Consider the following 25,368-nt stretch of genomic DNA (forward strand, 5'->3'; position numbering starts at 1 on the left):
GAGGGGCACCCCACATTTGGTTTTCCTCATTTGGTTCTGGGGACTATGCTTCCTGACACAGAGCAGGTAAGGAGCCAGCCTTCTGCCAGGTTCCCCTTCTCTGAGCTAACAACACTTTGACCTTGACCCCAATAGCCCCAGATTGGTTCTATGATTTCAGCAAAGATTATGAGCAAATTCCCAAAACCCTCCACAGACACAGTAACAGAAATACCATTCACAAAGCAGCAGTCCTGGGCCCTTCATGAGCTTTATCTCATGTCATTCCCATGGCAACCCTGTGAGTACGAATATCGCAGCTTACAGACCAGCACACAGGCTCAAACGTTGGCACCAAAAGCAGAGCTGAGATCTGACTGTCCCTCAATTTGCTCCAAAGACGCTGCCCCTTCCTCCTTGCTGCCAGCATCCCTAACCCCTGAGGAGGCAGCCGAGCATGGAAAAGCAGATTTCCTCAGCAAAGAGAATAGATGGAGTGGGCAAAAGAGGAAGGGGAGGAAGGGGAGGAAGGGGAGGAAGGGGACACTCCCAGGCTCTCTATCCTCTTATTTTATAAAAATTAAAGTGGCTCAAGTCCTGCATCTCCCATGTGGTAGGAAACCACTCTTTTCCCTCCCTTCTCCATGGTGTCCCCAAGGCTTCTCTGGTGGGGTTGGGGTGTGTATGGGTGCTTCTCCTGGTAAATGTTTCCTTCCACATTTTACTACCCTCTGGTTCAATTTATTTAACCTTACCAATGTATCCATCCCTTTGATGTATTAAAAATATGAATAGACTACTAGAAGAAGGTGGAAACTACAGGCAGGTGGGGCACAGTTGGAGGAAGGAGTTCACTGGGGGCATGCTCTTGGCAATTATATCTTGTCCCTAGCCCCCTTCCTTTCCCCCTCCTTCCCCCCTCCCACCTCATGGCTGTCGAGCTAAGCAGATATCCTCCACCGCACACTTCTGCCATGATGGTTCTGCCTTGGAACCAGTCAACCATGGACTGAAAGCTCTGAAACTAAATCTTTCATCTTCTAAGTTGTTTCCCTTCAGTATTTGTCACAGTGACGAAAACTTGACCAACACTGGCACGCAGGAGCAATTCTGAAAATGTGGAGGTAGTGTCCTGGGGACGGGGAGATGCCGTCCCACTCCCTGCAGTTCTCTCCAGGCCACCCTCACAATCCCCAACACCAACCACCAGCGCATTCCAAACTTGAGAATGTTGCTCAGGGTCATGCATGAGTCTTCATGTTTCTCCATGCCCTTGGCTCACCCACCTCCCTGTGATGACAACAGTTATTGGTACCTTCTGGATGCACAGTGCCATGGTAGGCTTTGAGAGAGAGAAAAGAGGAAGACCTGCACCCCATGACACAATGTGTTAATTCTTAGAGTAACCTCCAAAGTCAGGAATGATCAAGTCCATTATGTAGATGGGGGATCAAAGCCTAGAAAGCCTCAGGATAAGGAAATAGGGCAGGCATTTGGCCAGGTCTGCCTGGAACTTGCCCTCTCCTCCAATAGACAAAAAGGAGATATAAATGCCCTCAGACCCTTTGGGATCCAGAAGCCCCCATGAAAGCAGTTGTTCTGGCTGTCAGGAGAGGGGCGGAGGCAGCCCACCTATGCCTGCACATCATTGGCAGAGGTGCTGGCAGGAGAAGCCACTCAGGGGCTGGGGGTGGTGTCATCCCCACATGAGGTCTCAGGGGTGTTCAGTCCACCTACCCTGTATTCTACCTGCTCCTCCATGGTGATGGTCATCAAATCCTTTCTGCATCTAGTTCTAAGATGAAAACAAGCTTCCCCTAGACCTGTCAAAGGTGACAAGACTCCTTACCCAATAGCACAGAGTGGAAAAGAGGTGGGCTTAGAGTAAAGCTGTTCTGAATTCATAGACCAGCTCTGTCACTTTTCACTTGTGAGATTATGAGCAAATCCCCAAATCCCCAAGGCTCCTGTGATCTCTCACAACTCCAGCATTGTTGAGAAAATTTGGTGAGACAGAGGGTCCGCATAAGCAAACTTGACAAATAAAGGCTAGTTTACCCCTCTCTCTTTCCACAGCCCCCTTTTCACCACCCTTACCCCCAAAGTCAAGCAATATTGAAAAGTAATAAAAGGAGGCATATGGCCCCAGCACACCCCTAAACTTGCCAGCCAACCATTTCCTCCCAGGAAGCTCATTTGTATACTGGGGTGACAGGAGATGGGTTATAAAACAGTCCCAACTCTCCACCCCTGTATCTTGAGTTGTTTTGCACTCAAGAGAAGTCCTCCCCGCAGCAGTAGAATCTCTTTCTCTTGCCGATTGGGCTGACTTTGAGACGTGCTTTGGTCAAGAGATTGCACCAGAAGAATGTGCCAGGTCTGAACCTGAGTCTCGGGCAATCCTGAGCACTTATGCTGGCTGTCTTGCAATTCTGCTGCTGCACATAAATAGGCCTAGGTTCACATGACTGATGATGAGAGACCTGTGTCCTGGTCATCCTATCACCAAAGTTCAAAGGTGGCTGGTTACCATGCTCACCAGCCAGCACAGATGCATGAGACAGCCCAGCTGAAATTGATTGATCTGACCCAGGTCTACTGACCAGACTCATGAACAGCAACAAATGTTTCTTGTTTCATCACATTGAGTTTCCAGATGGCTTGTTACACTGCACTAGCTGACTAATACAGAGGCCTTTTCCTCTCCAAGCAGACTGGCAGCTCCACAAGATGGCAAGTGACCAAGATCAAGTTTCTTCTAGCCCCAAGTGAGGGCTCCATTTAGGAGCTACCACATGCAGAGGGCAGCCAACATGGAAGCTGCATGAAACAGTTTTCTGAGATGAGTTCATGACAATTTGGATAGTATCACCTCACCTCTGCCTTTAACAACACCCCATGCCCTCCTAAGGCACTCCCACCATGCTCCCTATCCAGCCCTTCCATCAGTGGCTCCCCAGGCTGAAAGCCCTTGGGAATCTGAGGTACAGAAAGGGTAGCCGAGTTATTTTGGCTATCACAAGTGCCTATTTCCCTTTGTAAGTGCCTATTTCTCAGGCCTCCTGCCTCCCCAGTCAAGAGGCTTCTGGGGAGAAACTGACATTTTGCTCAGCTATTTAATGACCTGAAAAGGAAGGAAAGAACCCCAGGTGTCTTCAGGCCCACGTTTCAGGTTCATGGTCTCTCTCTGTGACCCCAGGAAGGAGCCAACAGTCCTCCTGGACAGCATGAGTGAAACCTTCAGCATCCCCGAGCACCAAGAATGAGGTGGCATGACTCAAAAGGTAACTCAGAATAGAAGCATCCCTCAACCAGAGAACAAACACCAGAAAGTCCAACGGCATTTAGACACTATCTGCCCATGATTGCTAGGATGCTTCTTTGAAATATCAAAAATCAGTGAACAGATAAAGAATAGGTGGCAGCCATCCATAATGAAATTATGGCATATGTTGATAAATGGATGAAAATGGAGAAGATCATGTTAAGTGTTAAATAAGCCAGACTCAGAAAGTCAAAGGTCAAATGTTTTCTCCCATATGTGGAAACCAGAGCAAAATAAAGGGGGAGGGGAAGGGAGGTGGGGGATCCCATGAAAATAGAAGGGAGGTCAGTGAAATAAAGGGCAAGGGAAGAGGGATGGGAAAGGGGAGGAACTATAGGATGAAATTGACAAATTATGCCATGTACATATAAGAATATAACACAGGGAATTTCATTCACAGAGACATATATATCTCACAAGTTTTGCACACTACAAATAAATAGAAGGAAGACCAGTAAACAAGAGGAAAGAAAACAGGGGTGGGAGAAGGGGAAGGAAAGAGAAAGTACTAGAAACTCAAATGGAGCAAATTATATTCCATGCATGTATGATTATGTCAAAAATGAACCCCAATGGTATGTATAACTATAATACACTAAATGAAAACATTTAAAAATTCAAACAAATTTTCTTTCAGAACAGGGTTTTACTGGGGTGTCCCTACTTGCCAGGAGCATTAAGAATGTGTGCAGTCGACCTTCTGGGCAGTTGAATTCTAAACAATATTTGCATGGAGGCAGAAGCCAGTGTTCCTGAGAGCCCACCCTTCCTTCATCCATTTGCCAACCATCTTGCCCAAACCCCGAGAAGATGACTAGAAAAGATGAGCAGGTTCCAGTTCCTGTGCCTAACACTCCCATGTCACAACAGATGAAAGATGCAACAAATGGTCATGTCAAAAGTGATGGGTGCTAGGTTGGCTCTCAGTTGATCTATCAGTGGAGGTGTGTTCAGGTAGCAGCAGATCCTGAGGATGTGACAATGTTATCATAGAGGCAGGTCAATGGATTGGGACACCAGAGGCCAGCAAGGCTAGTACTGCTCAGTCAGAGAGGGGACCTCCTGACAACTTCCCCAGCAAACATGGAGTTTGAAAGGATGAGCAAGAAGCGAGGGACAGAGAAGGAAGAGGACGAAAGTCCTTGTGAAGTCTCCAAACACGGGACCTAACAGGACAGCTCTCTGTCCTTTTTCCCATCTCAGCCAGGCCCTGAGTTTTGACTGCCTCTCACAGCTGCTGAGCTCCAAACCTGCCAGAATAAACTAGAAAATGTCTCTTCCTTGTGACCTCATTTCTAAAAACTTGCAAGAGAAAAAATGAATTTCTCAGACTCACAGTACTTTTGCTAAAGTGCCAAGGCTTTATAATCTGTAAACAGTAGGATATGATTAAATGCAAATGTGGGGCCATATTTAAGAATTAATCTTCTATAATTAATTAGTAGTTGAAAATATTCTGGTAAATGATACTTAAATGACACAGAATTATCCTAGCTTTGAGTGATAAAGTCGTCTGCTAAAAATTTACAGTGTTGGCGTGAGAAATATTTGCATATATCATGTGGGACAACAGAACATGGTGATTACTTAATTTACCTTTGCTATAAATGCAGTAAGAGCATAATCTTTATATTCAAATTATGGGAGATTCACTCAGTGCAGCAGAATCAGAGAAGCAACTGATTTGAAGCCAGGAGGTAACCCAGTTCTGATAAGGATCAAATTGGCCTCCAGCCATGCTCCATCCTGGGAAGCCACCCTGGGGAGATGCTTTGGGAGAAACTCCTTCCCACATCGTACCCGTCACTCTCACTACTCTGCTCAGCCTGAGCGAAAGTTGCCACTCACTCCCAGAGCAATGGGAAGCTGTCCTACAGCCGTTCCCCTCCCTGTTCTTTCTTCCATCCTTCTGGTATCTAATTGCAGTGGCACCTGTTGCCACTGTCACTTTGTAACCACCATTTCCTCCCCAGCATTGCAATGCAATGCTTTTCTCAAGCCACTTTGCTATCAGCAATGCTGTTATCCTGCTTGATGTATGCATACATATTGATGTATGGATCTGCACTTACACTGTTTGTATAAGTGTGTGGCAGCCCCCAAAGGACTGGGCCAGTCTCAGAATCTGGTTGTACCAATGTATGTGGATGTTTGATTATATCCTTGGATTATTGTGTGTCCTCCTGTGTATGTATGTGTGTGGGCATGTACATGAGTGTGTGCCCAGCTTCCCACACCTGCCTGCACTGCTGCTTACCATAAGTCTGGCTCCCACACACTGTACCCAATTGTCCCCTGCCACACGCACCAGCTAGTCCAGGACCATCCTACCTGAAGGAACATCCCAGGCCCTGTTTACTTACATATCTTGGATTAAGGTACATTTCCTAGGCAAAATTGAGTTTTCCCAGTTGCAGAGTGTCAAGGCCAATGCCTATGCTGAGAGGTTTCTCTAGGACTTACTGAAAAGCCAAAGACACACACAAGAAAAACCTAACTGCAGGCCTCTCTACTGAAAGTAACAAAATATAAAATATCCATTCATTTATTCCCTCAACAGCCTCTGTGGACCAGGCCTTGTACTGTTCTCAGAAGATGGGTAAACACCATACAGTTCCTGACCCTGAGGGTATCACATGCAGATTGCCCAACATGTAGAGGACACACAGAGATGGACGACGCCTGGGTGCTGGGGCAAGGCAGGCTGCATCTGTCACCTGTGAACTGTGAGCAAGGAGCAGAAACTCTTCTCCACCAAGTGTACAAATGGTTGAAATTGTCTCATATTTCCACTCTTTTGTTTCCATTGAGACAAAAGAAATGGGGAAGGAGAAAAGGAAATGTGGGGGGAAACAAAAAGAAAGAGGGAGGCTAATGAACAGCTAAAGTGGAGGACCACTTTTCACTGAGAGGTGAAAGGTCAAAGTCCTGGAGCTCCCAACAATGCCCACACATACTTAGAGGGGGGCCTCAGTAGTCAGGGTCACAGCCTCTCTGCCAATTACTGGGAACGCCAAGCAATGCATGGCTTTGGTGTGTGGACACAAGTTTCAATGCCACAGCTGGTCTCAGTGAGGAGATACCAATGTTCCTGCCCAGAACTTGATATGATTCCTAATTTGCAAGAGGCACCCATTAAGTACATGCTGGGTGAGTGGAGATTGGATAGATGGATTGAAACAGATGGGCAGATGAAAGGATAAACATGAGGGACAGCTAATAGACTGATGGGTGAGTACGATTTCTACCAAAAAGCCAAGATAGAGCCTAAGACCAAAACTGACAGTGGACTGAGGTCTCCCCATCAAACCTGACCTGGAGGGAGCAGAAGCAGTAAGATGTATAAACAGTATGCCATGGACCTCTCAGAACCTGAAAGGGATCCAAGAACAAACCAGTCTTGAAGCAGAGATTCCTGGCCCCCAACTAGGGAGCTCTCCCTGCTGCCATCTCAGCCTCAGCTCCAGCCACTCCTGGTCCTGCACACCCACCACTGCTAAGACCCTCTCCCCTACTCCTACCCTTATCCATATGGTTAGTGCAGAGTCATTCCTATAGGCCCACCCCGAGTGTCACCTACTCCAGAAAGCTTTCCTGGATCCTCTGGCCACCCTATCTCTTCCTGCCTAGAGGGTATTGCTCCATGCTCAAAGTCTCAGAAGGACCAGTTCACACTGCTGCCATCACAGGTAAAGACAACATCACAGGTGAGGTTTTCACCCACTGAAGTCTCACTCAGCATGCAGCAGCCCAGGGAAGAGCCCATACCTGACAGAGAAGATAAGATACCCAATTAGGTTATATTGGGAACAGCCATTCTCCCTCCAAGGCCAAGGGCAAAGCAGAACAAGCCCCACTTAGAAGAAAGGATTCCCCATGACCTGCACCCTCAAGAGCCCTCAAGGGAACCCTATGGTGAGCCCCAGGCCTGGAACAAGGAGACCAGGGCACTGTCACCTCTAAGCCCAGGCTCTGCAAAGGGAGTCTTCAAACCACTTCTTTTAAGATGATACATTGATGTGGTGGCTGTTGAGACTGCCAAAAAGACTCAGAGGAGAAAATGTGGAATTAAGATTGAACAATGGGCAGATCCAGATGGAATCTCCTACAGAAGCCCAGAGAGTCCTCCATTCAAGTCCCAATGCCTCAGTCTACCACAGCCTACCTTCCATTCACCACCAAGCCCAAGGTCCCTGAACCTGCCAGCTCCAGCCAGTGTGGCCCTTTGTGAAATGGGATGACAGAGAGGCCAGTGTACCATTTGTCCCCCAGGCCAAGAGTCACCCAGAGTGAAAGAATGCATTGGAGACACTGCTCAGAGAAGCAGTTCCCAGTGCAGCAAATTAGCAGACTGGTAGGTCACAATGGGAAGCCATGTCCTTGTCATGCAAGACTTGTTGTTGAAAGTGCCAGCTTAGCAGATTCACATTGAGCAAAATGTAGGAGGCAGATCTGTCTTCCTCGCCCAATCCAATTCCACGGGGTTTTTCAGTGGAGAAAGCGCCATTACAGCTGAGAAGGACACACAACCCACACAGCTGTACCATTCCCCACTGGGCACAACATCGACATATTATCCAGGGCTGTGGTGGCCAGGAGTCTGTTTACTTCTTCATAACAGTGTTTCAAGTTTCATAAAATTCAGAATATGCTCTGGTGTTGGGTTACCCTGTGAACATCATCTGTCTTTATCACAAGAAAAAGGAAGTTGGATCCATATGCACAAGAAGCCCTAACAATGTCCCCAGACAGTGGTGAAGGCTTTGGGAAGGGATGGCATTCCCAATTATCTCCTAGGAGACCTTCTAGGCCAGTCGCTCAGACAGGTCATGTTCACCTCCCAAGTCCAGATCGCTTCCCTACCATACTTGGTAGATGCACTATAACTCTTTGGACGTAATACCTGAAAAAAACCTCTCTAGACCTTGGCTAGAGGCAACCAAACCATATCTTCCCACCAGGAAGCCAGCACAGCTATACGCTACCCACTACACAAAGTGTAGTACAATGTGTAGTTACCACCAAAGAGCTCTGGAGCTGGTCAAATCTAGACTCGAATTCTGTTCAATTCCTTAGTGGCAATCTGTATGACTTTAAGCAAGCGTTTAACTTCTTCTGTTTTGCAGTTTTATCATCTGCAAGGTGTGCAGATGAGAGAACACACAAAAGGGCCAGGCCCATGATGGGCATCCAGAAACAATGGCTTCTTCTTCTCCCAATGGCAGGGTAGAGGACTGGCAACCCAGATTCTCACCAATGCGAGCCATACTCAAGAGCAGGAGTGGTTTGCGCTGTGCCCAAAGTCCATATGTCATACTTGCCATCAGTCTCCCATCACCCCTCCCAGAGACTTGTCACTCTTGTCTGATATTGAAAATAGATACTCCAGTGCCCCGCCCCCCAGCCCTGAAGAACCCAGCAACACAACGGTTTTGCAAACACAGCCTGGGGAATTGGAAAAGGCAGCAGACCAGAGCCAAGCAGAGCGTATCCAGCACTACAGGAGTTTGCATAATTAACCAATGGGAAATAATGTCTTTAGGGCAGTATTGGTTGTGTGTTAAATCCTTCCAGGGCCTGGAAACAAGAAGGGACTGAATTTTTCTCTGGAAGCAAAATGCATGTATATGTGTGGTGAAAAAGACAGATGCTTCTCAAAAAAGCTCCATGCCAAGTGTTTAATCATCACTGTCACCTCCCTTATCCCTGTTTTACATATGCAGAAACTGAGGCTCCAAAGGTGAGGCAAGTTGGCCAAGGTCACACAATAGTAAGAGAAGCTGGGACTTGACCCCAAATCTGTTGAACTCCAAAGCCAGTATTCTTTCCACTCCCAAACTTCATGGCAGAACAGCGGAAAGGAGGAAGGGAAGCAAGAAGAGAGGGCAAGGCATTAGCAAGAAGGAGAAGGGAGGAGGCTGGCAAAAGAATTATCAGACAGCATCCCCACAGCATGTGCTGGCTGGGGGTAAAGAGCAAGGAGAAAAGCCATCCCAGGAGCAGACTTTTGCAAATACGCTGCTGGAAACATTCTGAGAAAGGCTGGGCACATTAGTGGTGCTAATCCTAGTCTGCCCATTACTGGACTGAATCACTGCATACAGCAAAATAGGTTCTGGTGAAAATGGAGAGAGCCAACAGGACATCACAACCCAGCTGACCACCAGCGTGATCAGGGGCCCTGATTAGCCAAGAGCGTCAGGGCTGCCGGCCAATTCCACCAAATTAAGCGTTCCCAATTTCAAGTTCTCTGGCAGTGGGCTTCGTGCTGGTTCCTGATGCATGAGGTAGCATTTTGAGTAATAATTAATTAGAGGGGAAAGCAGAATAAGCAAAGCAAAGTACATCAAATGGAATTAGTATAATTTTGCCTTTCTCTTTATTCCATTTTCAATCACAGAAGGCCAGCAAGGTGATTTGGATTGTGTGGAGAAAGGGCAGGGAGCATCCAGCTGCCCTATGACCCATTCAGGGCTCCCCCGCTCCCAGGAACACCCATATCCCCAACATACCCACCTCTGCAAAAACCAACGCAGGCTGGAGAGGGCCCACCAACTAACTGTCCACGCATCACCTCTCTGTCATGAGATCACTAGGGCCAGCACCAATCAGCCAGCTCATTCTAGTTTGGAGTTTTCCAGTTTGTTATCAGATTGATACGTTCTTTATTAAGCTGGTGAGCCCTGTCTTCATTAGAAAGTCCTAACCCTTAAAAGAGGTATTTCATGCATGCACATGCACACACACACTGATTAGCCCAAGCACCAAAGAAATAAGCATGCACAAGGTATCATTTGACAATATGCAACAGACACCTCCTCCAGATGCTAACAAATCCACAGCAGACCTGCCCACTTCTGTAGAGAACTAGAAGTTTATTTTATCCCCACAGGCTTACACCTGTCAACAAAGAGGAAAATTAAGGGGAGGGGAAAAAAAAAAAAAAAGCAAACCTGAGTTTTGACTCAGAAATTTCTGACAGTGACTTGTAAGCAAGCTTCCCACCAGCTATGACACAGTCTCTCAGAGCCTGAGAAGGCCTTGGATCACCTGTCAGACCAATCAGCAGCAGAGCCTTGCTCAGGCCAACCCCTGCATGGCCATATGTTGTAGGCCAACGTCCATGGATTGCCACATCTGTTTTGGCCTACTCGAGAAGGCTGCGCCTTGCAGCTCACCTGTGCCATCCCCTGTGACCCACGGGGACGTGGCATCTGCAGCCTCAGGCTCCCATGACCTACCTCATTGATGAAGGAGTGCGCCCCCTGCGGGCTGAGCAATAGGATGGCACGGCGCAGCGTGTCCCGGTAGCGATTCAGTTCCTCTGTCTTCATGGTGGTGAAGAGGCTGGTGAATACGTGGCTAATATTCTTGTCCACCTTTTGCAGAGAAACATCAAGGCCCAGCCTCGAGGCCTGATCCAGAAAGCTTTGGAGCCCACGGATGTCTGAAAGTGGAAGAAGAGGAGGAGGAGGAGAGAATTACCTTTAAGTAGAAAGGGAACTTGAAGGGATTCTAACTCCAGTGCTCCCCTCCTGGGCAATCTACCACCAGAAGAAGGGTTCAAGTCTGCTACCATGGTCCAGAGAGGCCATGTGCCCAGTGCCCAGCCCAGAGTGACTATGTCTATCACCATGGGGAGCCCTTCATGCTGTTCAAAGAGTCATATGGTCAGATTGCACCAATCATGATCAGCTTCTCTTCTCTCCCGGTATGAGCCCAGTTCTGGCAGTTCTGTCCTCCAGGCTATGTGAGCTGGTGGTCCCTGGCCATGGCCCCATTTCCCTCCACCTCCTTCTGCTCCTTGCAGTTGAGACCTCTTGAATCAATGTTGTGTTGAGGCCACTGGCCTCCCAGAACAGATATAAAGAGGTTTAAAAAAGCTTATTCTTCTTTTATTCTTTTTTTTTAGCTGACACATAAGAATTATACTCATTTACAAAGTACAGAATAATGTTTCAGTACATGTAGACATTGTGTAAAAAGCAAATCAGGGCAATTAGAATACCCATCCCCTCATAAATTTATCATTGATTAGTGGTGAGAACATTCAAAATACTCTCATCTACTCAGCAATTTTCAACACGATATTGTCAACCATAGTCACTCTTATGTGCAACAGAACATCAGAATTTATTCCTCCTATCTAAGTGCATTTGTACCACTGATCAATCTCTCTCTCCCCTGCTTCTAGTTACACTCCCCAGCCTCTGGGGAACCACAGTTATACTCAGTACTTCTATGAGATCAACATTTTTAGATTCTACAAGAGTGATATAATGCAGTATTTGTTTACTACAACACTAGCCACACACACATAAAAAACAAAACATAGAAGCAACCTAAGTGTCCATCAACTGATGAACAAAGAAATGTGATAGATATGCACAGTGGAGCACTATTTGATCATAAAAAAAGGAGATCCTTACATTGGTGCCAACACAAATAAACCTGGAGGACATTATGTAAAGTAAAATAAACCAGGCACAGAAAGACAAGTACTTCTTAACCAATCAGAGGGTGTGGAATGAAAAATGTGCAGATATGGCTCAAGGCACAGAACACAAGAGGAACAGGGACATCCCAACGATAAATACTTACCAGAGCTGTAAACCCCTCCTCTCCTGAGCACAGCATGGCTCATACCTGTGCATTGTAAGCTGGAGACCATCTCAGCACTAAGCAGCTGCCCACACTGAAACCAGCAGTGGGCTCCTATGTCTGGCACGCAGTAGCTTTCTGCGGGTGCTAATGAGAGTTCCTCCCAGATCTTGTCTATCCCATAACATAGCCATAAGCCACATGTAGCTATTAAATTTTAATAAATAGGTTGATTTATTAAGTTAATTAAAATGAAATAAAAATCCATACTTAGTTCCTCAGTCACAGTAGTCACATTTCAAGTACCCAACAGCCAATCTGGCCGTTGGTTACCATACTGGACAGTGCAGATAGAGATGATATGTGATAGATCATCACAGGAAGTCCTACTGTAGGGCCCTGCCTGGAGAAACCATCTTTTAACCAGCATAGTGCAAGTGATGTCCCCAAATATGATAGATCAGCTGCCTCAGGCCCCTGGTAATGTCCTCCCTCCTCCCATGCTTTTTCCCTGGCATCACGAAGACCTCTCCAGTGCTGCTTCTGACTTTAGCCCTATGGCCTGCCTTGGCCTACGGGACAATAGGAAACTTAGCACGGAGGTTCAAATGAGTATTTGTGCATCTCCATTTTTGCTCTTCAGAACATCCACTACCTTCAGAACATCCTTAAGCTATCCTGCTGAAGGGATGAGCAGACAGAGGGAAGACTCAGGCCAGCCCCCAAGCAGTCACCCCCAGCCACGTGCCAGCTGAACTCAGACACATGAGTGAGGCCAAAGCAGGTGCCTGGCTGAACTATAGACTCATCAAAAATAATAAATGACTCTTGTTCTAAGCCACTAAATTTTGAGATGGTTTGTTTCCCAGCAATAACTAACTGATAAGCCAAGGTCATTGGATGGATTATATCTAGTAGACCTCATGAAAATGTAAATGAAACAGCAAGGTCTGTACCTTAAAAAGTCACCCCTCCACAAATTGCCTGTAGCACTATCCACATGGGCTGAGCGTGAGCCAGACCGGGAGTGAAGCCATGTGTCCACAGGCAGCTTCTGCAGCCTTGTCCCTTGCCCAGGACACTCACAGTCTTCACTATCCCCATGACTTAGCTATGACTCAGATCTGAACACAGCTGGTAGGACAGATGTGAGGTAGGACCCTGAGATGTACCATCTACCAGTTCCTGCTCCTCTGAGCACCTTTGAAGGCCATTGCAAGTCTTTAAAGTGATGAGACTAATCACAGAGTGCCTTTCTGTGTGTTTACAAGACACTTGCAACGAGAAGCCTCATATAGGTTCATAAATCTGGTAGTGCCACCCATGTGATCCTAGGGACCTCAGGAATCATGCCAGGATGGCCCAACTTCTCAGACTGGGGAAGAAGTTCCTTTTAGTCACTTTTTTGAGGACCCCCGGTCTAAAGCATCTCAATGTGGAGGACTATTTCATTGCCTTAGGGATTAGAAGGTGACATGAGCAGGTGGAAAACATCTAAAGACATACATAGAGGACAAGATCCCTCAGAGCTCTTGCATGCCCTTGGCTGCCATTTCTGGCTCTTGCTTGGACAGTTCTTAATGGGACTGAGCCATCAGAGAGAGGTTAAGGTCCCAACAGGCAACGGCTGGCTTCTCCCTCCTAGAAATCAGTGATGCCGGCTGAAAGTTCCCAAAGGACCACAGCCCTGGCTCCGACTGCCTGCTCCCACCTGACTGAAAAGGTCGGCTCCCAGCCTCCATTCTCTGGAGCTCTTATTCGGCATACTCGGGGAGGGCTTGGAGCAGGTAACCATCAGGAGCACAAACTAATTTTGCAGTCCCCCTGCCCACTTCTGAAGAAGGGAGCCAAGAAAGCCCCATTTCTCCAAACAAAAGTCATTTTCTCTTTTCTTGCCAGAGACCAAGTTTGCAATGCTACCCTCTTCCACCCACAACAACGCCAGCTCTCTTCTGCTGCTCCCAAAGAAGGGAGAATTTCCCAAGAGAATAGACCAGAGACAGAGCAGGGACAGTGCCCTGGGCAGCAGAGTGGCTCCCATGGAGTTTTGGACCTGGCCCAGGCCCTTCCTAACAAGCTGCCTGTACAGAGTAGCCAAGCCCATCCACCATCTTGGGTGCAGCTACCCTCAACAGGCCCACCCCACTTTCACCCACAGGCAGGGAGCTAACTAGAGCCACATCAAGAATCAAATCAGTTCTATCCCAGAAAAGGCATGAGAAGGTAAGTGGCTCCAGATCTCTGAAGCATAAACTGTGGAACAGCCACCAGCAGGGATAGGGAAAAGCTCCCACTGTAAGAATTCTCCTCCCCAGGGGAGGGAGAAGTGCAGGGAACATGGGGAAGCCTATTCCTGTGAGGGATGTGACACAGCAATGCCCAGGACAAGCCTCAGAGTCTTGACTCCCTCTCCCAGCCCCACTTTTAGACTCTGGAATACCCTGGACACAGAAATCTTTCCATTCCCAGATCTGACAGAGTCCTCCTGCCCATGGTCATTCTTCCTTCTATTCTCCAATATTCACCAAGAGCATTCACTGTGGGGCACCTTCCCTGGGTGCTGAAAAAACAAAACTGGATGAGCACACGGTGTTCTTGCTGAGGTGGAGCTTGCATTTCAGGAGCTGAGAACAGACCAGAATAAATAGTGGGATAAATAGACAATTTCCAATGGTGATAAGAGCCCTAAAGAAAATCCATGTTGGTCTAGAGGAGACTTGGAGCAGGGGAAGTAGGAAAAGGCCCCTGTAAGGAAGCAAAAGTGAGCAGGAGGAAGCTCTGGAAACCTCTTAGGGAAGAATATTCCAGATAGAAGAAACAGCACATGGAAAGTTCCAGAATGAGGTGTCTTCAACACCAAATGAAAAGTCTTGCTCACCCCATGGAGAAGCCTAGTCTGTGGAGCTGCCAGAGAAGCCAAGGAGCAGCAGGTGCCAAGGACCACCAGGAGCACAGGAGAGAGAGGTGTCCCATGCCTGTCCCTCTTCCCCTCTGTAGAAAGGCTCCCTAATGCTAATGCTCCGCATGTCTAGGTGACTTGCCCGTCTCCTCCGAGTCTGGCTCAACATACATCACTCTTATCTAAATCTCAAGTTATTAACAAATGGGGAACCTTCCTCCTCTTTGTCGTCCACTGGTTCTCTAGAGTATACAGTCCAACCACCTATCCTGAAGCCCTCATCTCTCTGGGCTTCAAGACACTCTATGCTATTTCTCTGCCCACCTACTTTCCAATCTCTCCTTCTCATATGTCTGGTCCTATTCCCAGCTCATCCTGGGCTTCCTTCCGAACCACCCACTATGTCCACCCTCCTGCCTCTGAGTGCAACACCACCAGACACACATTTACAGAGGCCCATGTTCTAGGTTGATGGAGACCTCTCCACTCTTCCTCCTAAACACCTGGTGGCCACCTCCACTATACCTTCTCAGGTTCACCATCAACTCCTCCCTGGGCTTCTGCAACAGCCTCCACCAAGGGGCCCTCGCGTCAGCCTGCTACTGCACTCCACCAGCATGTGGGCTCTGAAGGTCATGTTAGCCCATCTCTGACCTTCAACGAAGAGCAAAAGTTTATTTTAAAAGTTGCCAAGAAAGTAATATCCTCAAAAGCATCAGTCAATCAAATAAACAAACAAAAAGCCTTCTAGAGATGTTATCAATGCTCACAAAATAAACTCAGAGTAACTTAGCTTGGACTGAGAGTCTGGTCCTAAGAGTCTTTTCCCTTTTAGTTTTTGTGCCCCCATCACCACCCTCCAGTACCACCTCCACAAACCAGGCACCCTAGGTTCCAGGAAAAGAAACTCTTTGCTCCTTCCCTGGAGATCCCCCTACACACACTCTACCTGGACACTCCTAGTTTAAAATTTACAGAGCCCCACTCCTCCATCAAGATAAAATTCACAGCATATTCCCCCCAGGGCCAGCTCAGCCCCTCAAGTTGAAATCCAAAATTTTCTCAAATTTAACAGTATAAAGTCTAATAGTGATATAAATGTCTAATAGTAATACATGGGAAGAAGGAACAGGGTCTTCCTCATTTCTCTATTCAACCCAAGGCTCAGCACCCAGCACAGACTCGGGACATTGAGCATTTGTGGAATAGAATTGAATCAAAGCAAACAGCAGCCCGAAGGCCGTTGTGACTTTAGCAACCATGCAATGACAACGCATTGATGGAGGCAAAGTCCTACTAGGCAAGGGAGTGAAGTTGGGAAGTTTCTTCAAAACCTAAGGTTGTCACCGTGACTATCCCTCTACAGCTTTGATAAAAAAAAATCAGACAGTCACTGGGTATTTTAAATACTTTTTCTGAAAAGTAATTGAAATGAAAGAACACATATCAAATTGCTTCCCCTACGATTTCAATTTCCAAGAAAGGTCCAAGCACTGAGAGTACTTATGAAGAATATTTTACCATCTGTAATGTACATAGATATGTATGAAGGCTGCCATCTCATACCCAGAAGGAGTTCACAGTTAAAAGAGTTTGGGGATTCTTGGCAAATTTTCCAAAGGCTGAGAACCAATTTTGATTCTACAGATTTTTTTCTTTCTTTCTTTCCTATCTGGCTTCCCAAAGATATGCTTTAAGTTTCTTCCCAGATGTAGTTTATCCATCATTCAAGTTCCTTCCTAAGACTCCTGTCCAGGCTCCTTTACCGCTTCGTCTCCTTCCTGCTGCCAACTCCAAATGCCACCATCGTTGTCACAGGCCTGGAGCAGCTAAAAAAAAAAAAACTGGGGTGTGAGGGAGACTGGGTCTGCAAGTGAGGAAGCGCCCACCATTTCCAAGAAAAGAGATTATAAAAACCCACCTGCTGTGACTCCAATCACAAGGAACACCCTTGCCCTCTGCCCAGAATCCTCTGCCCACAAATGTCCAGCCACACATTCCCTTGCCCTCCCCTGCGTCCCACCTTTCCCACTCTCCCTCTCTCCTTCCCTCCCTTCTTCCTTCTTTCCTTCCTTTCACCTTTTCTCTCTTCCTTCCTCAAATGTTTTGCAAGTCCTGCTGTGGGCCAGGCCCTAAGCTGGACGCCAGAGCCACAGTATGTTCAAACTTCACACAGGCCTGTCCTCAAGCAACTCTGGTCCCGAGGGTAAGCTCCAAAGCAGGGAGCAGCTCCCTTCTGCCACTCACTGAGCAACTCCTGTATCCTGGAGTGTGTTCCATTTGCAGAATGTGTTTCATGAATAAATTAATTCATTACAATTAATCCATGAGAATGATTATGAAAGTCACGCAGAGCATCTAGCAGGCCAGTTCTGCAAAGGGCGGAGCAGGGACACACAACTGTGGCACATCCAGCATCTTTCAGTAAAATGGGAAGCAGGTCTCTCCCTGTCCAGGATGACAAGGTGCTCCAGGGCCCAGATAGGGTTTGTCTTCAATGAGCAGGACAGTGGTATTTACCCAACATCTCAGCAGCCCAGGGCCGCCACTCTGGGAGAGAGGACTCACTGTCACAGTCACAGTCCTGACTGCCCACCACATTCAAGGCAAGTCTGGTCTTGGGGCCTTCCAGAGTGACTTCCTATCCTCCATCTCCCCAAAGCCAATTCCTGGAGATACTACTGTGAGCCCCAGAGCACCCCTATCATATACAAACCACCTACAGACCCCATACCTCAACCTCAACCACCTTTTTTACTATACACAATAGCCAAGATATGGAATCAACCTATGTGTTCAACAGCAGATGAATGGAAAAATAAATCACACACACACACACACACACACACACACACACACACACACAAAAGGGAATACTATTCAGACATATAAAAGAATGAAATCTTGTCATTTGCAACAATGCAGATAAGCCTGAGGCATATTATGTTAAGTGCAACAAGCCAGACACAGAAAGACAAATACTATATGATCTCTCTTACACATGTGGAAAAAATTGAACTCACAGAAATAGGGAATCAGCTGCTAGTTTCTAGACGCTGACGGCTAGGGCAATTGGAAAGATATTGGTCAAAGGACAGAAACTTTCAGTTTTAAACAAGAGGAATAAGTTCAGCAGTTTTATTGTATAAACAATGAGTGTAGTTGAGAATAATATATTGTATATTTGAAAATTGCTAGAAGAGTAGATTTTCAGTGTTCTCCCCACCAAAAAAAAAGTAAGTATATGAGCTAACACAAATATAAATTGCTTGATTTAGCCATTGCACGATGTATAACAACTCTTAGCTGTCAAAAAAAAAAAAAATACCCTGTTGCTTGGTGTCCAGGGATACAAAACTCTGGGAAAGGCATAGAGAAGCAGGCCTTGATCCCACTTCTCCAGAGGCATACAGAATAACCATAGGCATGAATCTGAAACTATCCCTCACTATCTATGCAACCTTGGGCAACAACCTCTCTGAGCCCATTTCTTCATCTTCAAAGCAAAGCTATGGCACCTTGCCCATAAGAGCCCGCCACCTTACACATTACATTACACATTACAGCTGGCACAGTGGAAAAGATGTTCAGTGGCTGTCAGCTCTCTTCCAACCTTCTCATCAGCACAGGGAACGCCCCCATAAGGGTTCCCAAATGAGCAAATCATCTCCTTTGTTCTAGGGGCTCATCAAGAAAGGAGGTGCCATCCTGACAATTGGATGACACAATAGGAGACTAAAAAGGTCGGCTCTCCCTCCTGTGATAATGGAAATTTCAAAGTTATAAAAGTAGCTGAAGGGGAAGGCCTGTCATTGTTGAAAACTCTGAGAAAGGGGACACATTCCTGCCCCTAATGAGGGCCAATAATACCCAGGAACATTCTACTCGCACAGGTTTCAGAACCAGCCACAAAGCCAAGCAAGGATAGCTTCAGGAGAGCAAGGGGTCATCTGGATAATTCCTTGTGAACGAAATTATGAGGCACATCTACACGGGAGCCAGATCAGACACTGCGGTCCCTGTGTGCACAGTACCCACTCCGCCACCTGGCAATGGAGGCCATCGGTTGATCAGAACACACAGTCTCTCACCGAGCTCTATTCCCTTCCATTTAAAAAACAAACACAAAGGGAAAAACATTTTTAAATAATCAGGCTGGAAGATCGGGATTAAAAACAATTTAAAATAAACGTCTACTCTGGCACTTTGGAAAAAACATACCACGCTGCATTAAGTGCTTTGAATTAAGTAAATTACACCAAGTAACTAATTTACATAATGATCAAGATTTGCATTTTACACATGTTATAATGAAAATGGGTTTATAAAATAATTCTTCACCAACTTCTGTTCTAGGTTGGGTTCCAGTATTTGGAGAAATTTTTGTGGTGTTGATCTGCTACTGTCTTTCATGTTTCAAATTTCTGGCTCCTTCAATATTTTTTTTTAATCTGCCAGGTCCCTTATTCCCACTGCAATAAATAGTGCCTTTGATTTGCAATTCCCTTCCGACAACTGAGTGAGATTATTTTTTTAAGGAATCTGTACTATGCTAATGATTTTTAGAATTTTCACAAATAAAGTTTGATGTCCCTGTCACCTTTCACTTATGAGGTATATGATATTGATTTTAGCAGCTCTTCCTCCAAGATTTGGAGGCATGATTTTCAAAGTCCTGCTGCTCTGGATGCTGGCATTTCTGGGTGAGGAATCAGCATGGCATTTCCCTACAGGACTTCAAGAGTGGTCCCCTGGGGGCTGTAGCAAGACTCGACTGGGCTCCAGGTCCTTAGGAGACTGGCCTCGTGAATCAGGAGGTTATTCTGTGCCTTCAGGTCCTTGTAGCTCACAGGCCAGGAGCCAGAACTCCCTCTCCCGGAGCTGCTGGATGCTCAGATCATCATTTCTTATCTCCCTCTCATGTCCTAGAAGGAGGATCAGCCATCCCATTCTACAGCCAGAGAGGATGGATCCCTCCACCAAACCAGACAGGAATGACCCACATCTGCTTTGAGACGGCTCTGGATGTTTTCCTGGATCTCTGTCTAATTTAAATAAAATCCTAAAGCAAACAGAGAATTTCCAAGTGTTTACCCAAACAGCAACATTTGAATTTTCAAGCATCCTCCAAACTGATGCCTTCGCCTTTCGTTAATACTGCAGCAGATGACCTTCCATGGCCGTGGTACGGCAGAAGGGATGACGGAAAAATCATAACAGCATACTGTCTGAATGCTTGTGTTCCCCAGAATTCATATGTTAAAATTCTAATCCTGATGACACTAGGATGTAATCAGGTCATGATTTGCTGCCCCTTTAATGGCATTACTGTCCTTACAAGAGAGGAAGAGACTTGACTCGAGATCTTTCTCTTTCCACCACTTGAGACACAGTGAGAAAGCCATCTGCAAACCAGGAAGAGGGTTCTCACCAGACACTGGATCTGGCATCTTGATCTTGGACTTCCTAGTCTCCAGAACTCTCAGAAATACATATGTGTTAAGTCACCCGAATAAGATTATATATATATATATATATATATATATATAATTTTTTTTTTTTTTACAGCAGTCTAAGCTGATTAGTAAGTACCCAGCACAGGCTTATTAAGATCTAACTTTGTGCCAGGCACTATGCTAAGTCATTTGCATATGCTGTCTTATTAATCCCCATGATAGTCTTGTATATTGCCTGAGGTTATCCAATCAGAAAGAGACAGACCGGAGTTCAAGCCCAGGGCCTTGACTCCAGAGCCAAGTCATTCTCCACTAAGCCAGAGGGACCTGGGAAGGAAACAGGCCCACAGACCTGATGTTGTACAGATGCTGAGCTAGAAACCCTACATGCCCACTTCATCTGAGCCCAAGCACTACTAGGGAATTACCAGATTTTGCCCATTTTGCAGATTAGTCACTGGCTCAGAACAGAGCTGGGATATGACCCCAAATCTGTCCTCTGCAAGAAGCGCTGCCCTCTGTGCTGCACTAAGGAGTGGGAACTCCACGCCAGGCCTCCAGAGTGGCCTTACCAGGCACACGGAGCTACAGAAAGACCACACAACACATGCTGGTCAAATGCTGGAGTCTAGCTTTTAAGAATAGCAAGAAGATGAAAATGTGGCATATGCAATTACCAGCTGCTAATTTGCAATCAGTATTAATAACTGACATCACATAATGAAATGTAGCATCTTCATTGGTTCTTTAAATTATAAACAAGGAAAAACTCGTGCTATTAGAAACAGCAGCCCTGGCCGGGATGACTTGGAAGCAACCCTGGGCTGGATTGTACCTGGGCTGGATTGTAACTCTGCAGACCTGCCCAACAGGCTGTAGCCTACCCATTCAGCAGGTCCTCCTGATCCATGGAACCACCAGTATCCCAGGTGGTAGTGGTGAGGGTGCCCTATTCACTGCCCAGAACTCCCATCTCCCAAATAACAATATTTTGGGACTGGCCACTCCCTCTCTCAGGTTTTTTCCAACCCCCTGTCTGGTACCCAATCAGTCCATGCTTTGTGGTGCTCCCAAGACAGACAGATCAGACACCAGCCCCAATTTCTTGGGGCTCAATAGAATACAGTCAAGCAAGCAATATTTGAAGACATTGTACAGATAGCAGAAAATATGTGCAAAGGAGTCTATTTATCCAGAAAATGTGGGGTACCTTCAGAGAGCTTGGAGTTGGACTTTGCAGGATGAAAAGGGACCCTGCATACAGACAAGACAGGGAGGAGTACTCCAGACCAAGAGGACATCAGGATCAGAGGCCTCTTGGGACCGAGTGATCCATCTAGGGGACCCGCAGATGGTTCTGTGTGGGCATGGGGATGCAGGGCCCGGTGTGCACTCTAGAAGGATGGCCATGGTGGCATCTCTGGACAGGAAAGGTGTCAGAGTGGTCTGCTAAGCAACTGAGACCAGATCCTGCATCTCTAGTTGCCCCAAACCCAACACTCCTGCCCAGGTCTCGGAGGCAAAGGAAAGTTTGGCAGCAGCAATCAATGGAATCAGCCCTGAAGCCCTGTTCTGTACCAAAGGACCCCCCTTCCAAGGCCAGAACTGTGCAGCCCAAGCTGCTGCTGCCTGCTCTTAACAGAGGCCATTTCAAGGAAGGTCTGTGTCTCCTGCCTGAAGAAAGAGCACGGGCTTGGAGACTGACACACAGGTGATGGGCACCTCCCGGCTCTTAAGCTCCAAGCCTCAGCCACTACCTCTGTAAGACGGGCAGTGAGGCCTTCTAACGAGAGGACCATTGTGAGGAGCAAGCTGGACGCTGACAGATGCAAAATACCTGGGAGGAAACTCAGGCGTGGGGAGGGCTCAAAACAAGAGGCCCCACCCTCTCCAGTGAGTCTCCTGCATCATGCCAACCCTGGCACAGGAGGCTCTGTCTTCACAGCTTTCTGTTGACCTCATGACAAGTGTTCTTTAACTTATGTATATCATTTACATAATTACTCTGATATTTACTCGGGTTTAATTTGTTTCCTCTGGAACCTGCCTTTGAGGAAGCAGTCCCAACCAGAGGCAGGAGTAAAGACTCAGCAAGGGATTCACAGGTGCCACCCACCGCCCCTCGCTGGGGGCCTCCCAAGTGCCACTGCTGCAACATGACCCCACTCTGCCTGGGCTCAAGAGCACCACAGAGCCTCAGACCTGCCTGGGCCGAATGAGGCGCATCAATGCCTTGGAAGACCTTATGGTAGAGAGGGAAAGGCAGGTGAACACCCTCCCCAGGGACAACGCTCCCTGCACCAGACGGTGGGGCGGGGGGGGGGGGGGGCTTTGCCAGCACAAGCAAGGCAGGAGACCTCTGATTGCTGTGAACCAGAGGAGGAGACATCAGGCTGCTCTGGGGTCAAGCAGATTGTGCCGGTATCCACGGAGGTCAGCAGGCATGACGGTGGCATTGCCACCCCTTATTGCAGCAGAGGGAAGGGCAGAAATGTTGTCAAGATGAAATGAGAGTTCAAGGTAGACTACACCAGGGAGGACAGAAAGAACGGGTTGGACTTTGAAAAATTCATTCGGCAGTTCTGTGAGAGGGCAAAGGCCTGGAGGCCATAGCAAACCAGGGCTGTGTCCCAGGCAGGACCTAGGAGCCCAGGTCCTGGTGGGTAGGAGCCCTCAAGGGAACACAAGGCAGTTTTGGCTGCAGAGAAGGAAGGGGCAAAGAGTGACATGTGTTGGGTCATGCCTGCCTGAGCCATAGGGTAAAGAACAAGGGCAGAGGGCTGATGGCAGAGGACTCCACCTGGGAACACAGAGGCTTAGTCCCAGGGACAATGCATGGTACCAATCCCCCCACCTAGCACTGTTTGTGCACACACACTCACATGCATGTGTTCATACACGCTCATGTGCATGCTCACATTCACTCACATTCATGGTCATGTCCACATTTACTCACACACGCGTACACACACTCATTCACATTCTCACGTGCTCACATTCACTGCCCCCCCCCCACACACACACACACACAGACACACACACACGGTGTGCTAGAGTCAATGTAAATTTTGACTGGTAAATTTTCAGGAACTGTGGGAGTTAATTATTGAAGACTGCCACTATCAATTATACAAACCTACGATTAAAGAAATTATTTTACAAACTTGATAAATACACAAAGCTCATCACTTCCTAATTATTTTCCTGCAATTAATAATATCTGTGCTCTGAGGATATTCTGAAGCACAACGTGATGTTTGTCATTTCTCTTCCCAAAGCCATGTCCAGTGACATCACCTCACTCAAAAACAGCTATGGCAGGAGCCTTTACACTGTGGAAATCAGCAAATCGGGACTTTGTTTTTTCTTGGAGACCAGTTTTCTAAACATTTACTAGCATACCACTGCTCACAAAACACACAGGCATCACATCCCCTGCCATCCTCACCATCTCTCAGTATCTGCAAGGACTGGTTCCACGATCTCCTCAGACCAGAATCCTTGAATGTTCTGGTCCCTTTTATAAAATGGTGTTGTATTTGCATATAACCCATGTCCAGCCTCCAGTATATTTTAAAACATCTCTAGATGGCTTGTAATACCTAATACAATGTCAATGCTGTGAAAATTGTTGCACTGTATTGTTTAGGGAAAACCAACAAGAAAAAAGTGTACATACTCAGCACAGAACACAATTTTTGTTCAATTATTTTTTAATCACAGTTAAATCTGCGGATGCAGAACCGGCAGATACAGAGAGCTGACTGGACATATGTGCACACACTCATACATTCATGCCCTTCTGACACACGCGCACACACACACACACTTGCATTCACACATGTATACACAACTTCACACTCTCCTACACATGAACCAGCACTTTATCTCCCTTAACATCACCCAGATCATCAGAACCACATCCACACTCTGAAGGAGAAGGGAGGCTGCTCTGAGGCTGCAGGGTGCTTTTCCCCGCTTCCCCCCACCCTCTGTTGGCCCTGGGGAGCAATTCCCTGGGGCTGCCTCCCAACACTGCTCTGGAAGCAGAACTTCCACACCTCACTTTGGCCATTGGAAAGCAAGATTGTGGCCGGCAAAGGACAGTTTTAATCAGGTTGGTGGTCAGAGACTGGGAGCTCTATAAAGACAGTATGACATAACTACATGCCCCAGTCCAGGCAGCGAGGCCATTCTGGAAGCAAACACAGGTGTCCAAGGGCCCCACATAGCCCCCCTTTCCAAATATTCCTGCTAAATCCCCAAATTAAACCCCCATCTATATTAATTAAGGAGCCAGGATCTGCAGGCCTAATGGTGCTGCCGGCCCATCCATCACAAGCTAGTTACCTCCTGCCAGAACCTCTTGGGCCAGATTACAAATGGGATGTGGGGAGGGGGCCGGGGAGGCAGGATATTATCCTGAAATATAATTTGAACTTTCCTTCCAAAATACCATCCCCAGGCTGATCCATCACAAGCTGTACCCGCCCGGGCCCGCCACAAGCGAGGGCTAGACCGCAGGGCCATCCATCACTGGCCGCCAGAAGGCCCTGGAAATGCCAGAGCTGCTCTTGTGCTCTGAGGAGGATGCAAACAACTGGACTAATAGTATGATCAATGCCAGGAGGTGGGCCACAGTGCAAGACATGGTTGGTGGGGTCATCACCACCCCTGATACCCTCCTCCCAAGAGCAGGTATCCTTCCCACCAGGACTCAGGGTTAGTAGAATGCAGAAGTGAGTTCCCATTATTAGGCACTTTGGGTTTGCAGTGCCCACATGATTTTATTTATTTCCTCCTCACAGCAAGCCTGTGAAAGCAGGGTATGTTTTCCTGTTCTGTGGGTAAGAAAACTGGGGCCCAGAGAGCTTAGGAATTCAAGTGATAGTCTGGCTGGAGAGTGAAATCAATAGAACATTGAGCCCCACAGACCACAACCCATGCCCCAGTCTCCAGGAGGGTCCCTAACTTCTGTGCTGGACTCAATATCCAAGAAGATCCATCCCAGTAGCCATACGCATCTCAAGACTGTGGCACAGGATCCTAAGCATCTTGTTCACCATGGTATATCCTGGCACATGGTAGCAGCTCAATAAAGTCACATG

At 47.1% G+C, this 25,368-nt stretch overlaps 1 protein-coding gene across 1 annotated transcript in view; it reads right to left on the reverse strand.

The window, feature by feature from the left end:
- The window catches only part of GRID1 (glutamate ionotropic receptor delta type subunit 1), a gene marked incomplete at its 3' end in the record, with an annotated part of 735,049 nt that overhangs the window by 486,758 nt on the left and 222,923 nt on the right, over window positions 1–25,368 (reverse strand). The window contains exon 4 of the mRNA XM_081267356.1: window positions 10,546–10,751. Coding sequence (XP_081123482.1) covers window positions 10,546–10,751 — 206 coding nt within the window. The remainder of the gene's footprint in view (window positions 1–10,545; window positions 10,752–25,368) is intronic.

The sequence above is a fragment of the Spermophilus citellus genome, assembly GCF_964194105.1.
Source record: "Spermophilus citellus genome assembly, chromosome: 15".
Classification (NCBI taxonomy): domain Eukaryota; kingdom Metazoa; phylum Chordata; class Mammalia; order Rodentia; family Sciuridae; genus Spermophilus; species Spermophilus citellus.